General features: G+C 43.6%; 1 protein-coding gene and 1 long non-coding RNA gene across 2 annotated transcripts in view; one reads left to right on the top strand and one right to left on the bottom strand.

The window, feature by feature from the left end:
- Positions 1 to 13,845, bottom strand: part of LOC113017716 (NACHT, LRR and PYD domains-containing protein 12-like) — a 1,242,929-nt gene that overhangs the window by 850,503 nt on the left and 378,581 nt on the right. Inside the window, exons 12-13 of the mRNA XM_080296777.1 lie at positions 12,707 to 12,883; positions 10,423 to 10,599 (exon numbers count right to left, since the gene is read on the bottom strand). Coding sequence (XP_080152903.1) covers positions 10,423 to 10,599; positions 12,707 to 12,883 — 354 coding nt within the window. The remainder of the gene's footprint in view (positions 1 to 10,422; positions 10,600 to 12,706; positions 12,884 to 13,845) is intronic.
- LOC145424033 (uncharacterized) lies at positions 322 to 858 on the top strand. Its single transcript, XR_013904987.1, has 2 exons — positions 322 to 611; positions 692 to 858. It is a non-coding gene; the product is annotated as an uncharacterized LOC145424033 (long non-coding RNA).

Here is a 13,845-nt window from a genome sequence, read left to right as displayed (position 1 = left end):
ATCAGTAATGTTTGTAGGCTGAGTGCATTTTTAAAACAAGTTGTGCAAACTGCACTACAAGGTGGAATATTTGCAAAATCATAACTATGACCTATGAATACGTCAGTGCCATTAAGATGAAATTCTTGTGTCACCAACATTTTAACGTTAGGCATATAATTCTAACAGCCTCTGTAAACTAATATCCTGGCTGCTCGAGGCTGCTGTTTTCTCTGACAGCTTCACTTAGATTAGAATTAGAAACGCTGCTCTGAGACTGAGAGAACTAACAGTGCTGCATGTTGTGCTGTTAGTTTCCAAAACACATTATTCATGGTTACATACAGTTTTAGACTGATGTGGGCCAAAGCCTAGCATAGCCTGCAACGTTATTGTGACGGACACATTTTATGTGTCAGACCCAGGACCCTGAGCAGTTATGGACTAATATTATAATGTATGTATTTTGTATTGCTGTCCCTCGTTCTCCCTGCTTGTAGACGTGTGTGTGTGTGTGTGTGTGTGGCCCTGGCAGGTGATTGGCCACACCTGCAGCTGATCAGGCCTGTCGGAGGAGCTATTTGAGAGTGTGGTGGAGCTCTCTCCGACGCTGGATCATTGCGTGGCTTCACGTCAGTCTCTCGACCAGTTCCTAGTTTGAGTCTGCTGCATTATTGTGTGTCTGACGGCTTCCTCTCTCTTATGTCCCCAGGAGTTACGGGGAGACGAGAGGACAGCGAGCACGGGGTGCTCATCACGGAGAAGCGGAGACAGGAGCACTAGCACTGGGAAGAGGACACGTCACGGGAGTCGGGAGAGCACGGGATTTATTGTCATGTCTGTCCATCGCTGTAAATAAACGCACTGCTTGTACATAGAGCACCGCGCCTGTGTCCTCCTTCCCTACACCCCCACGGTCTGCCAGCCAGACCGTGACATTATGAGTGAACTTGGCTTTAAGTGACTTACAGGTTTCTCTGAAAAATACTTTCTTATATCCAGGTTCTTCCTCTTTGCTGCCGTCCTCCTCTCCTCCTGGGAGCGCAGGCTTGCCGCTGCTAAAACTCAACGGAGCTCCCTGAAAGGTTCAGCCAATCACATTGGCCATATTTGTCACATGAGGTAGGACTCCAGTACAGGACGTAATTTAACTCTTTCGGCACCGCTGGGTGAATGAGACGTTGACAGATTTTTTTTTCTTCTTTCTATCAGGTTTGCTTTTCTTTACTCGAAGAGATCAAATTATTGGTGAGGACAATTCAATAATCGCTGGATATTGGTGGGGACATGTCCCCTCCGTCCATGCCAAATCGACGCCCTTGCCCGAATCGATTCAATCCATGATTCGATTCGATTCGATTTGGGGAAATTTTGCCTCAGACAGTCAGCAATATTATAATTTAGATCATACCCCCCCCCCCCCCCCCCCCCACACACACACACACACACACAGCCTTATGGGTACAGTAGTCTCCTGCTACACCTCCTTTTAGCTAAAGACATACTTCACAATGACTCACTCAGCTCACAAGAACAGGAATGCAGAGCATTATCAAACGTTAAAATGATACACATCTCTCACTTGTTCACTTACATTTAAACGAAACACATAATTGTAAACATCTCTAACAGCCTAAGCCAGCTTTGAATAGGGCCTGAATGGATAACTTCAGAGAATTACACATCCAATCTTACACGAGGTCTCACCGCTCGACCAGATCTGGTAACAGTCCCTGTTGGTGTGAGGTGGCTCCTATTTCTCCTTAGAAAACCTGTCTGTCTCTACCACATAAGATCTGGGAGCACTGGCAGGTCCAACTACTGCTCCAGTGGTTCCTTCAGTAGTAATCCACACCTTCTGTCCTGACTCTATGTCTGCGGTTGTAGTGTTTTGCCTGCTCACGCCTCCCCTCCTCATCCTTCTCGCGAAAAGCCTGTAGGTCGGGCCACTTTGGCACCAGCTTCGCAGCAGCTTGTGGCAGAGAGGTACGCAGGTGTCTCCCCATGAGCAACTGTGCCGGTGAGAGCCCATGTTCCAGTGGGGTGGCCCTGCACGCTAGCAGTGCTCTGCTGTAGTCACAGTCCTCTCAAGTCTTTAATGGTACGATCAGCGCGTTCTGCCTCCCCGTTGGCTTGGGGGTACCTGGGGCTGCTCGTTTCATGTGTGAACTGGTACTCTTTAGCAAAGTGCTTGAACTGTTCTGATGAAACTTGCGGCCTGTTGTCCGATACCACAGTCTCGGCAACTGCATTAATAGTGACCTCTGCTGTTGTGTCTCTCAGTTCAGCAAGTACCAACGACCAGATTTGGTGTGTGGTAGTAACAGGCAAATGAACTTTTGTTTTTTAATGATTTGAATATATATGAATGCTTGTGCATAAATACACAAACAATACACATATGCTTTCATGCTTTCAATTGTGTAATTTACGTGATCTAGGTCAGCGGTCTCCAACCTTTTTTGCACCACTGACCGGTGTATGCCCGACAATATTTTCACGGACCGGCCTTTAAGGTGTCGCGGATAAATACAACAAAATAAAACTAGTACCGAAAAAGAAGATTTATTCATAACACACATGAAAAGACCCAGGAAAACCGAGTTAATGATAAAAACGATAACAAAATAACGCTGAAAAGCGATAAAAACCCTGAAAACCAGACATTTCACACCTGAGCCTCAACTCTCGCGGCCCGGTACCAAACGACTCACGGACCGGTACCAGTCCGAGGCCCGGGGGTTGGGGACCGCTGTTCTAGGTAGCTCTGTTTTGGAAGTTCAGTTCAAGCTAGAAATGTGCTTTGGAGTTTGTACGTGTTTTGTCTCTAGGGGCCACCACATATATTTCTATTTACATTCAGGTGACAGCAATCCATGGATGGTTTCGACATGCAAGAGGATATTTTCCCCGGTGCCCAGCGGGAGAAGACACTGCTTGCGATGTCGATGAGGTCCTGTGGCCAGACCCCAACAGACGGCGGGATCCATGAGCCCACGTATGCACAATTGTCATGATTTTTTGTGTGTACAGTATAGTGTTTTTTCTATTACTGTATTATGTTTGTGTTTTGCTTTATCTGAATTGATGGTGCTGCAGTGGACAATATTGAGTAGGCCTATTTGCTTTTTTTGGTTGTTTGTGTCTCCTGAAAATGTGCCTTCAGAATAAACAATGACAATGAAAGACTGCAGTGTTTTATATGAAGTAGACTAGTGTGTCCCCCTGATCTGATCTGCATGTGATGCAAGTATGTGTCATTTTGTCAACAGAGTTACATCTTGACAGAGGAATGTTAGGTTTTGACAGCAGAGTTTCAGTTTGGCACAGATGTGAATGGTATATTTTGATGTGTCATGTTTACTTGTGTTTAGAGTTTTGGCACAATGAGCGACGTTTTGCAAAATGTGTTCAAGCAACGGGCAAAAACTGTAACATGTTTTTCACCAAAGATTTCAGCAATTATAAAAATTCAACTCAAGCTATTCAGCTATTAGCATTCACACTGCATTTTCTACAGGAAGTACATTTTATATACCAGTTTCAGTTCAAAGTGCATTAAAAATAATAAATAATTATTAAAAATAATACCATCAATATGTTACTGCACTACACTTACTGGACTTGTGGAAGTATTTTGAGAACCATAAGAGATTCTTACAAATGTTTGAAAGAAAAAAAATCTTTAACATAGCTGGAGACTCGTGTAGAAATATGAATGAGTTTATAAAGTTACTGTCATGGTGTGCTGTGACAGGCAGGTAGTAGGACCCAAACACAGGACTCTTACGTGGAATGAAACTTGAATCGGCAGCTTTTATTGCTGGAAACTCAGGTGGACTCAAGAAACTACAAACTAAGAAACAAGAACTAGGAAAACAAATCAGGAACTATGAACAAGAATCAAGTAAAGAACACGGAGGAGAAAAAACACCCAGCCCACTGAAAACTAAAGAAACCCCCAAAAACATGAAGAACAATCATTAAGGAACATATTTACATATTTAGAGTTACTGCAACACCAACACTGGGTCACAGCTTCAGTGTCAGTCGGTGACTTTTGGTCTGCAACAGCAGCAGAACAGACTTCTCAGTCTTTTGAAGAAGCCCTTTTTCTTCTTCTTGATCTGACGGTCTTCGGACTTCATGCTGGCTTCAGGTTCTGGAAAAGGTTCCTCAAAGGGAACATCAGGAACCGGCCCAATTTCAGAACAAGATCCGTTGATCATATGATCTTCACCTTCAACACAGGATTTGGACTCGCCATAGGGTTCCTCACAGGGAGCGTCGGGCTCTGCAACACTTTCTGACAGAGCTCCTTTGATCGTAAGGTCTCGAGTACTCAGACTGGATGCCCTTTCAGAAAGAAGTTCCTCACAGGGAGCGTCGGGCTCTGCAACACTTTCTGACAGAGCTCCTTCGATCGTAAGGTCTCGAGTACTCAGACTGGATGCCCTTTCAGAAAGAAGTTCCTCACAGGGAACGTCGGGCTCTGCAACACTTTCTGACAGAGCTCCTTCGATCGTAAGGTCTCGAGTACTCAGACTGGATGCCCTTTCAGAAAGAAGTTCCTCACAGGGAACGTCGGGCTCTGCAACACTTTCTGACAGAGCTTCTTCGGCTGGTGGAACATTTGCCACTGAAAGGCCGTCAGAGGAGCGCTCACCATTTGTGCTCTTCACATCAGGACTTGAAGGGGGCTCAAAGATTTCACATATCCGGATCCTTGCTACATCAGCAATGGTCTTCAGCAACAGGGGTGCAAAGTTTGCAACTTGGATAGACAGAATTTCTTCAGGAAATTTCTGTCTAATCTCCGTCAGGATGCTGTCGACCAGATCGTCTCGGATAGAGCGGGTGAAGACGGCCTGTGTTTCCATCGCCGTGAGGCTCTTGGAGACACGATCTAAAGTGGCCTTGGTGACACTGGTGGAGAGGATACTTAGACTCTGGGAGGCCATGTTTAGGAGGGGACGAGGAGGAAGCTCCCAGAAGCCCTGGAGAACGCGGGGAACTACCTCGACCACTACCTCCTGCGCGGTGAGCAGTTTGCTGTTAGGCTGTTCCTGCTGCTTCTTTTTCAGGATTTCAACGTAATCCTTCACCGCGCTGAGGAATTTAGGTGCTCTGTAGAAAAACATGATAAGAGTTATCTGTTAAACATATTCATAGCATCATTTAAATATTGAAACACTGTAGCTGGACTGTTAACCCTGTAACCACCTTTGTATCATACATGAGTTTCTGAGACCTCGATCTCATCAACATGATCAATACTTGCTATAATTTCTAAATGTTGTGGACAAAACTCTTTTTTAGTCTAAAGTTAACATTGTCGTTAACAAAAAGTTGCCAAAAACACCCAGTGTATCAAATGTGATACAAAAAATAAATACACAATAAAAGTAAATCATACACAACATGACATAGCAAAGAACTCATGTGTGGCTTTTGTTTAAAGGGTTGATAAACATCTCAGTTCCAAAGAATCTGAATTTTCTGGCTGTTTTTTGATGGGTTGGGTCTTACAGGGTTAATAACTGTATGTTACATGTGACTCACTGAAATTTAGGAGGTACGGCCTCTGGGAACTGCTGCTCGCTTTAAGTCACAATAAACAGGAAACTCATTGTGTCTCATGTCAGAATCACTCATATACAGGAAAGGAAGAGGCGGAGCTTATTTCCTGCAGGGAGCGGTTAGCAGTCTGTGTCTTTCTCATTTCTGACTCCTAAAGAGCTGAAAAACACAGGCTGTTATTGGCTGGCTGACACTGGGATTAATGTCCTTGAAGCCAGCAGTCTTTAATGTCCAGGTTCAGAACGGGCAGGTGAAAAACAGTCCTTTATGTCCTCTGATGTTCAATAAACTGTCCTGATTACTGAGGGAGCAGAGAAAGTGTCTCCATCACTCACCACAGCTGGATGCTCTGAAATCCTGGAATCCAGCTGTGGAGAGGAGCGCCGGCGGCGTGGACGCAGTTTAGTAATCAGGGAACGGGAGGCAGGAGGGAAACACAGCTGGGACCAATTACACACACGAGACAGGAAACAGTAACACAGGACTGTCAAAGTAAAACAGGAAATATAACACAGAGTCCAAAGTAAGGAGACGTGGGACACAGTGAAGACACAGAAACAGAAACCAGAACTATAATCACAAAACAAACTCAGAAACATAAAGAGTGAATCAGCTGATTCAGTGTTTGTGACAAAAACATGGATCCTGGTTAATAACTTTTATTTGTTTGTTTCTGTATTATTTTGTGTATCGTTCTTATGAGCTGTTGTTTTGTCAGTGAAATATTATTTCATTGTTTTAAGCTTTTTGTTGACTTTGAAGTGCTTAAGTTGATATTTTTGAACATTTAATTTGTTCGATTATTGTCGAGTCGATAAAACTGTCAAACGCACAGCTGCTTCCAGCATGGCCGGAGGAGAGGTGGCCGAGCAGACGCACAACACACACAGCTCACAGGTTTGCATTTCTATATATTGCAGATGTTGCAGAAATTGAGAGTAAAGAACTCAGAGATCCAGCGCTGTCTCCTGCCCCTTATTTATACACCACAACACAACGACAGGCGTAACTCACACAAACGGGTAACATGAGGCTCAGATGCTTTGGACGTGTTCACATATACTGGACACAGAATGATGAAGATGGAGCTGCAGGAAGGAGGAAAAGAGGAAAAACACAGAAAAGATTCACAGATGTGGTGAAAAAGGACACGACAGCTTCTGTTTGTTAGTTTGGTTTTTCTTTATTTGGTAAAGAGTCAGAAATAAAGAGAAGATCACATGTTTGAATATTATATTAACGTTCTGTAATTACAACAAGTTGTAAAATCTTTCCAGAGTGAGACAGAGACTGTGCAGAGACTGTAGAAGGACAGAGCAGCAGCAGAGCAGTCCAGATACACTGATGATCCTCTGTCAGATCCAGAGGGACACACAGGGCTGATGCTGGACTCTACATTGTGTCTGACAGTGGAGCTGTTCTCAGAGCAGTTCACTCTGCAGCACTGACAGTCATCTGCACTTCATTCCTCTGTCAGTCACTGCTGGATGAAGCTCTCCTCTCCACCTCCCAGTAACATGGCCCAGTCAGAGCGTCTCTACACACAAGCTGCTGCTGCTTCAACCTCTCTGGATCATCAGGACACAGCTGCTCCTCTCTCAGCACACACACCGTCCTGTTTACCATCATCACCTCCACCTGCAGAGAGAAGGAGGAAGAGCAGAGGGGATAAACGAGTGTTTCCAGAGACTCTTCATCAGCTGTCACTCAGTGATGCAGCACATCCAGTATAAAGAGCAGCAGGGACGTCAGTGCTGGGACTGTACTAGGACTCATTGTTGCTTCACTTTTTCTAATCTTTGGATTTTTATTGAAGTTGCTGAAAATGTTTTTCCCTCCTAGTTTGAGTTTGGACTTTCATTCATTAGAAGAACCTTGGTGTGTCCACTCTGAGCTCTGTAGGAACCCCAACAACAAGCCCAACAATCCAGATGGACGGTTCCAGCTGTTAACTGGAGGAATTCCATCCAAACATCTGCTCTCACTAAATTCTTCCTCACCTACAGACTGTGTTCTTCACTGCTTTAAACTTGGAAATCAATGCAGTCATTGGTCTGCGTGCTGCTTTGTTCAGAGAGCTGATTGGCTGTTGACAGTGTTTGATCAGAGCGTGTCAGCCGTTACTATGGTGACCATAAAGGTGAGAAACAGGAAGTGTTTGTGTCCAATCCTGAAGCCTGTCACCGTTCTCCTCTCACAGCTTCACTGAGAAGCTGCAGCTTTACAGGAAACACTGGATCTTTGTTTCATACTGACTGTGTTTAGTACAATACTGCTGACAGCACCACCCACTCACTCCATCACTCTACTGACCTCAGAGTCTCCAGTCTGTAGTCTGGACTCTGCTGAAGATCAGACAGCTGCTTCACATCTGGATCCGTCAGGTTGTAGTTGTAGCTCAACTCCAGCACTCTCAGATGGGAGGGGTTGGACTTCAGTGCTGCTGCCAGATAATCACAGCTGATCTTTGACAAACCACAGCTCTTCAATCTGTATAAAGAATGAAAGATGTAAGTTTATTAGACAAAGTGCTTGAAATCATTCAGTGTTTCATCATCTGTTCAGAGCTGAAGAAGGTTCAGAATGTAGAAGTTTAGAAAATGGAAACTCCAAACAGCTGAAGCCAACAGGAAGCAGCTTCAAACAGGAAACTGTGCAGAGTTTCAGACTATATGTCCTGATGCAGCCAGTTGGATTTTGGAGATTTGAATCTCTGTTCTGTGACTAAGTCCTTGAATCATTTCTTCCAGTTGGTCCAACAAGACAGACTAAGTATTGGACATGTGTTGTGGCTCCATCAGGGGAGCTTCTAAATGTGATGTGATGGCCCCTCTGGGTCTGTCAGGTCACAGCACTGAAGAGAGCTCAAACTGGGCACACAGCTGTTCCAGTCTGGACCAAAGACTCTATACTGGGACTGAGGGACTGCTTTGACTGCACCCACTGGGACTTTTTAAAGGCTCATGTTCTCACTTAGATCATCGATTTCTACTGACATTTCTTTCTGGGAAAAATGGGGATTACTTTGGAAACAGGAAGTATTTTCCCCAATAAGCAGCCCTGGATTAGTAAATCACTCCAACATGTTCTCAGGCAGAAGAAGCTGTCTTGTTATGAGGGAGAGAAGAAAAAGATTGAGGCACAGAAACCTGTTGAAAGAGAGATAAAGCAGCTAAAATCAGGTGTAAAAGTAAAGCAGAGGATGAGCTGAATAAAGGACACTCAAGGCTGGCTTGGAAAGGAATGAAGTCCATGGTGGGGATGCAGAACAAGGAGCAAAGATGAATGTGATGCTGAATCAGCAGAAGACTTGGACTCATTTGATTCCAGCTTTGATATCATTGATTTCAATGAAGAGCTTTGTGATTGTAGCAAAGGGCTGGTAGCTCTGAGAGTCCCACTGATGAGCTGTTTGTGTGGAAATCTCTTAGTGGGACCAAAGAGAGAAAAAGCCCTGGTCCTGATGCTGTGGGAGGGAAATGATTGAAGTGTGCTGTGAGGAACTGACTGGGAGATTTTCACACATTTTCCAGTCCTCCTTGGAACAACAGGAAGTTCCCAGCATATGGAAACAAAGGTTAAGTGTCCTATGGCACTCAGTGATGATGGTGCTGTGGCCCCACCACCTCCACCTCTTTGTAAAGGAACTAACTGTAATCTGAAGCTTCAAATGGAACTAAGACTTCCTCCACTAGGTGGCAGTGTCTGATGAGAAAGTGTTAGTGGAGCTGGCCTGGAGTCAGAAACAGGAAGATGCAGGATTTGGGCTGAAATGGGCAAAAGTGGTTAGCACTAGTGCCTTAGAGCAAGAAGGTTGTAGGTTGAAGCTTGTTGGTCAGCTGGGCCTTTCTGTGGAGGTTGGATGTTCTCCCACAGTCCAATGAAATGCTGCTTAGGTTCATTGGTGCTTCTACATTGGCTGTAGGTGTGGATGTGAGGGAGTGCTTCTCTGTCTCTCTGTTGGCCCTGTGATGGACTGCTCACCTGTGCAGGTGGACCACGCCTCTTGCCCTATGACAGCTAGGGCACAGGCTGCAGCCCTGTGAGCCTAAGCTGAATAAACAGTTAGCAAAAATGATCCATAGATGGCCTGAAATCCCCCAGTTAGCAGTTTGGTAGATAGCTATGACATGCTAATCCCATCCAGCAGCTGTATTCTACCTGTAAGCTGATCCCTGCTGAGCCAAAGCACTTTTTCATATACAAATTACAACCTTTAATAGAAACCTATTGGTCAGCATCTTATTAGCCTGCTGTTAGCTTCATTCCACAGAAAACTGAGAGAAACTAACAGAGTTGATAAAGAATAAAGAGAAATGTGCTGATTTAAAGCCTTTGAAGTGCTTCAGATGATCTCTGTCCACTTCTGTCCACTCATTCATTCATGTAAGCTTTCTAATGCAGCTTTGATCTTCACAGTCTGCTTGATGAAACTCATTCTAACCCTGAATGTCAGAGTGTTCCTGCTTCTCTTTCCCATCATTCATGCTGGCAGTGGAGGAGATTTGGATGTTGGACTGTGTTTTGGATGATGTGTGTATGTTTGTGTTGGACTGCTGTCTGTAAAGCAAACGCACATTTTGCTTTGGATTTCAGTGTCACACAGACTTTAAGGTGCAATGAAGAGTTTGAGAGTTTCACAGTGAATTTTCCAGTGGAGGATTTTTCTTCTTCTTTGAAGGTTTGAAATGTGAACATTGTTCTGCTGCAGTCAATGGACTAAACCAGAGAAGAAGAAAACAGACTTTACCATGAAGATCCTCAGTGTGGATCAGTATAATATCAGCCTGATGTCTGCAGTTTAGTGTCAGCACAACTTTCACATCATATTCATCTCAGCACAACTAAAACATGCTGACTGACCCCAGAGTTTCAAGTTTACATCCTGGACTCTCCAGGAAACCACACAGATGCTTCACTCCTGGATCCTGCAGCTTGTTGTTGTAGCTCAGGTCCAGCTGTCTCAGATGGGAGGGGTTGGACTTCAGTGCTGCTGCCAGATAATCACAGCTGATCTCTGACAAACCACAGCCCACCAATCTGTATAAAGAATGAAAGATGTAAGTTTATTAGACAAAGTGCTTGAAATCATTCAGTGTTTCATCATCTGTTCAGAGCTGAAGAAGGTTCAGAATGTAGAAGTTTAGAAAATGGAAACTCCAAACAGCTGAAGCCAACAGGAAGCAGCTTCAAACAAACACAACAAGAGAAAAAACTCTGAATGTTTCACATTAAAGTCGAACATTTCTCATAAAAACAGGACAAAGACTTGAAAAAGTCGTGTTTTTCCTTCCAGGAACCACATGGCTTCACTTTTAAAGGTGAAGTGTGACAGAAATGGACATATTTGAAGTCCAACACCTTTTTCCAGTCACATTATTAAAGCAGACAAACTACAAGCTCATTTTCATTCCAACAAGTCATCTTCTGACCTGGACTAACAACACTGGTCTCTATGTGCAGCTGGCTGTGAGACCAGTGCTCAGGGAGCGTCTACAAAGTGCAACACTGAAAGAACATCACACACTCATTTGCTTCCAGCACTTTCACACAAACATCTACTGTCATTATTGTCACCAAACTCTGTGGATCCTTTATTGCAAATTCAAATGGGATCAAATGGTCAGACAAAAGAGGGTTATGAGGAAATATGATGAAATGTTGTGTATTAGCAGCAACTTATTGAATCTTTTTCCTCAGAAACCAAACAAAATGATTGACAAACATGTTTTTACAAACTCAGTGTTGGACTTGGATCAGCAGGATAAGCTGATGTTTAAAGGCATTTGAGTCTCGCTGTATGAGAGTCCAGTTCTTACTCAATATTTATGGATGATGTTCTTTCAGTGTTGCACTTTGTAGACGCTCCCTGAGCCTCACAGCCAGCTGCACATGGACCAGCTGACATTACCCAGCATTAGAGGCGGCTGTAAAAAATTCATGTTCCCATTTAAATGGTTTTAATTTGAATAAAACGATGTTGATTCATTCAATCCTGAATCGATGTTTAATATAAATGTATTTTGCCAGAATCTCAGGTTAAAGCTCACAAACTATTTCAACAAGCAGCAAACAGCTAAAACAGTAAATGAGAGCAGCTAAACACACAAAGATGGAAACACAGAGCGTGGATCGTTCACTCGACGGCACGTACACGGACACGCCGTCGGGGCTGAAAGTGGACAGCTCACAGATCCTGAAGCTGCAGGTTTCATCTGTCTCCAACCAAAACTGAGTGAAGCAGCAGCAAAAGAAGATCCAAACTCTGCTTCACGTTTGATCAATATGCTCATGAATTCTCTCTGACTTTGGCTGTTCCTGCCTGCACAGCTCTCTCTCTCTCAGTGTACTCCAAGAACAGCTTCAAACATCTGTTTCTGCATCATTCACTGTTTATTAGCCACCAGTCTGCTGTTGTGTTCAGTGCTGTCGGCCTCTGACAGTAAAGCCTCATTTCTGCTGTTCCATGGAAACTTTTTAAAATGATGACAGATTACAAACTCTCAGCTGTGTCTGTAATCAAACCTCTGTAACTTTGCTTCACTTCAGCAGCATCAGCTCATGTTCACATGTTGCTTCATGGTTTGCTTCAGTTTTTGATCGACTGCAGAATATTTTGAAGGTTATCTGCTATAAAAAGCCAGAAGAGGAAAATCTGCTTCATGTGTTTCTGTTTGATCCTCAGTGACTTTGACACAAAGGCCTCTGCTGTGATGATCACACCTCTGATCAAGTCTCACAGTGTCACAACTGATAAATGATCAGAGTTAGAATATTTCTGACTGTCTGCTGTGTGCCGTGACCTTTGACCTGCTAAAGACAGTCAGCTGTGGATTATTCATTGTTGTGTCTGATACTTAGAACTGTGAGGAAGAAGCTACACAGTTAATCAGGGTCCCCTCTCTCTGAATCAGGAAAGGTGGGCAGGCTGCGTGTGGGCCGCGGGCCATACGTTGAGTATCACTGTTTGAAATGTGAACATTGTTCTGCTGCAGTCAATGGACTAAACCAGAGAAGAAGAAAACAGACTTTACCATGAAGATCCTCAGTGTGGATCAGTATAATATCAGCCTGATGTCTGCAGTTTAGTGTCAGCACAACTTTCACATCATATTCATCTCAGCACAACTAAAACATGCTGACTGACCTCAGAGTTTCAAGTTTACATCCTGGACTCTCCAGGAAACCACACAGATGCTTCACTCCTGGATCCTTCAGCTTGTTGTTGTCGCTCAGGTCCAGCTGTCTCAGATGGGAGGGGTTGGACTTCAGTGCTGCTGCCAGATAATCACAGCTGATCTCTGACAAACCACAGCTCCACAATCTGTATAAAGAATGAAAGATGTAAGTTTATTAGACAAAGTGCTTGAAATCATTCAGTGTTTCATCATCTGTTCAGAGCTGAAGAAGGTTCAGAATGTAGAAGTTTAGAAAATGGAAACTCCAAACAGCTGAAGCCAACAGGAAGCAGCTTCAAACAAACACAACAAGAGAAAAAACTCTGAATGTTTCACATTAAAGTCGTACATTTCTCATAAAAACAGGACAAAGACTTGAAAAAGTCGTGTTTTTCCTTCCAGGAACCACATGGCTTCACTTTTAAAGGTGAAGTGTGACAGAAATGGACATATTTGAAGTCCAACACCTTTTTCCAGTCACATTATTAAAGCAGACAAACTACAAGCTCATTTTCATTCCAACAAGTCATCTTCTGACCTGGACTAACAACACTGGTCTCTATGTGCAGCTGGCTGTGAGACCAGTGCTCAGGGAGCGTCTACAAAGTGCAACACTGAAAGAACATCACACACTCATTTGCTTCCAGCACTTTCACACAAACATCTACTGTCATTATTGTCACCAAACTCTGTGGATCCTTTATTGCAAATTCAAATGGGATCAAATGGTCAGACAAAAGAGGGTTATGAGGAAATATGATGAAATGTTGTGTATTAGCAGCAACTTATTGAATCTTTTTCCTCAGAAACCAAACAAAATGATTGACAAACATGTTTTTACAAACTCAGTGTTGGACTTGGATCAGCAGGATAAGCTGATGTTTAAAGGCATTTGAGTCTCGCTGTATGAGAGTCCAGTTATTACTCAATATTTATGGATGATGTTCTTTCAGTGTTGCACTTTGTTTGGCACAAAATGAAATTATTTGGCCTCTCAGATACTTTTAGAGATTCCCAAATGACTGATGATGACATCTCTGGGGTCTGATTGATAGAAAAAAAATCTCTTTGAGACCTTTTGTAACTGACAAACTCTTCATCTGCTAAC

This window comes from Astatotilapia calliptera, chromosome 23 (genome assembly GCF_964374335.1).
Source record: "Astatotilapia calliptera chromosome 23, fAstCal68.1, whole genome shotgun sequence".
Classification (NCBI taxonomy): Eukaryota; Metazoa; Chordata; class Actinopteri; order Cichliformes; family Cichlidae; genus Astatotilapia; species Astatotilapia calliptera.
Note: the sequence above shows the minus strand (reverse complement) of the source record. Positions and strands in the feature narration are given on the sequence as shown.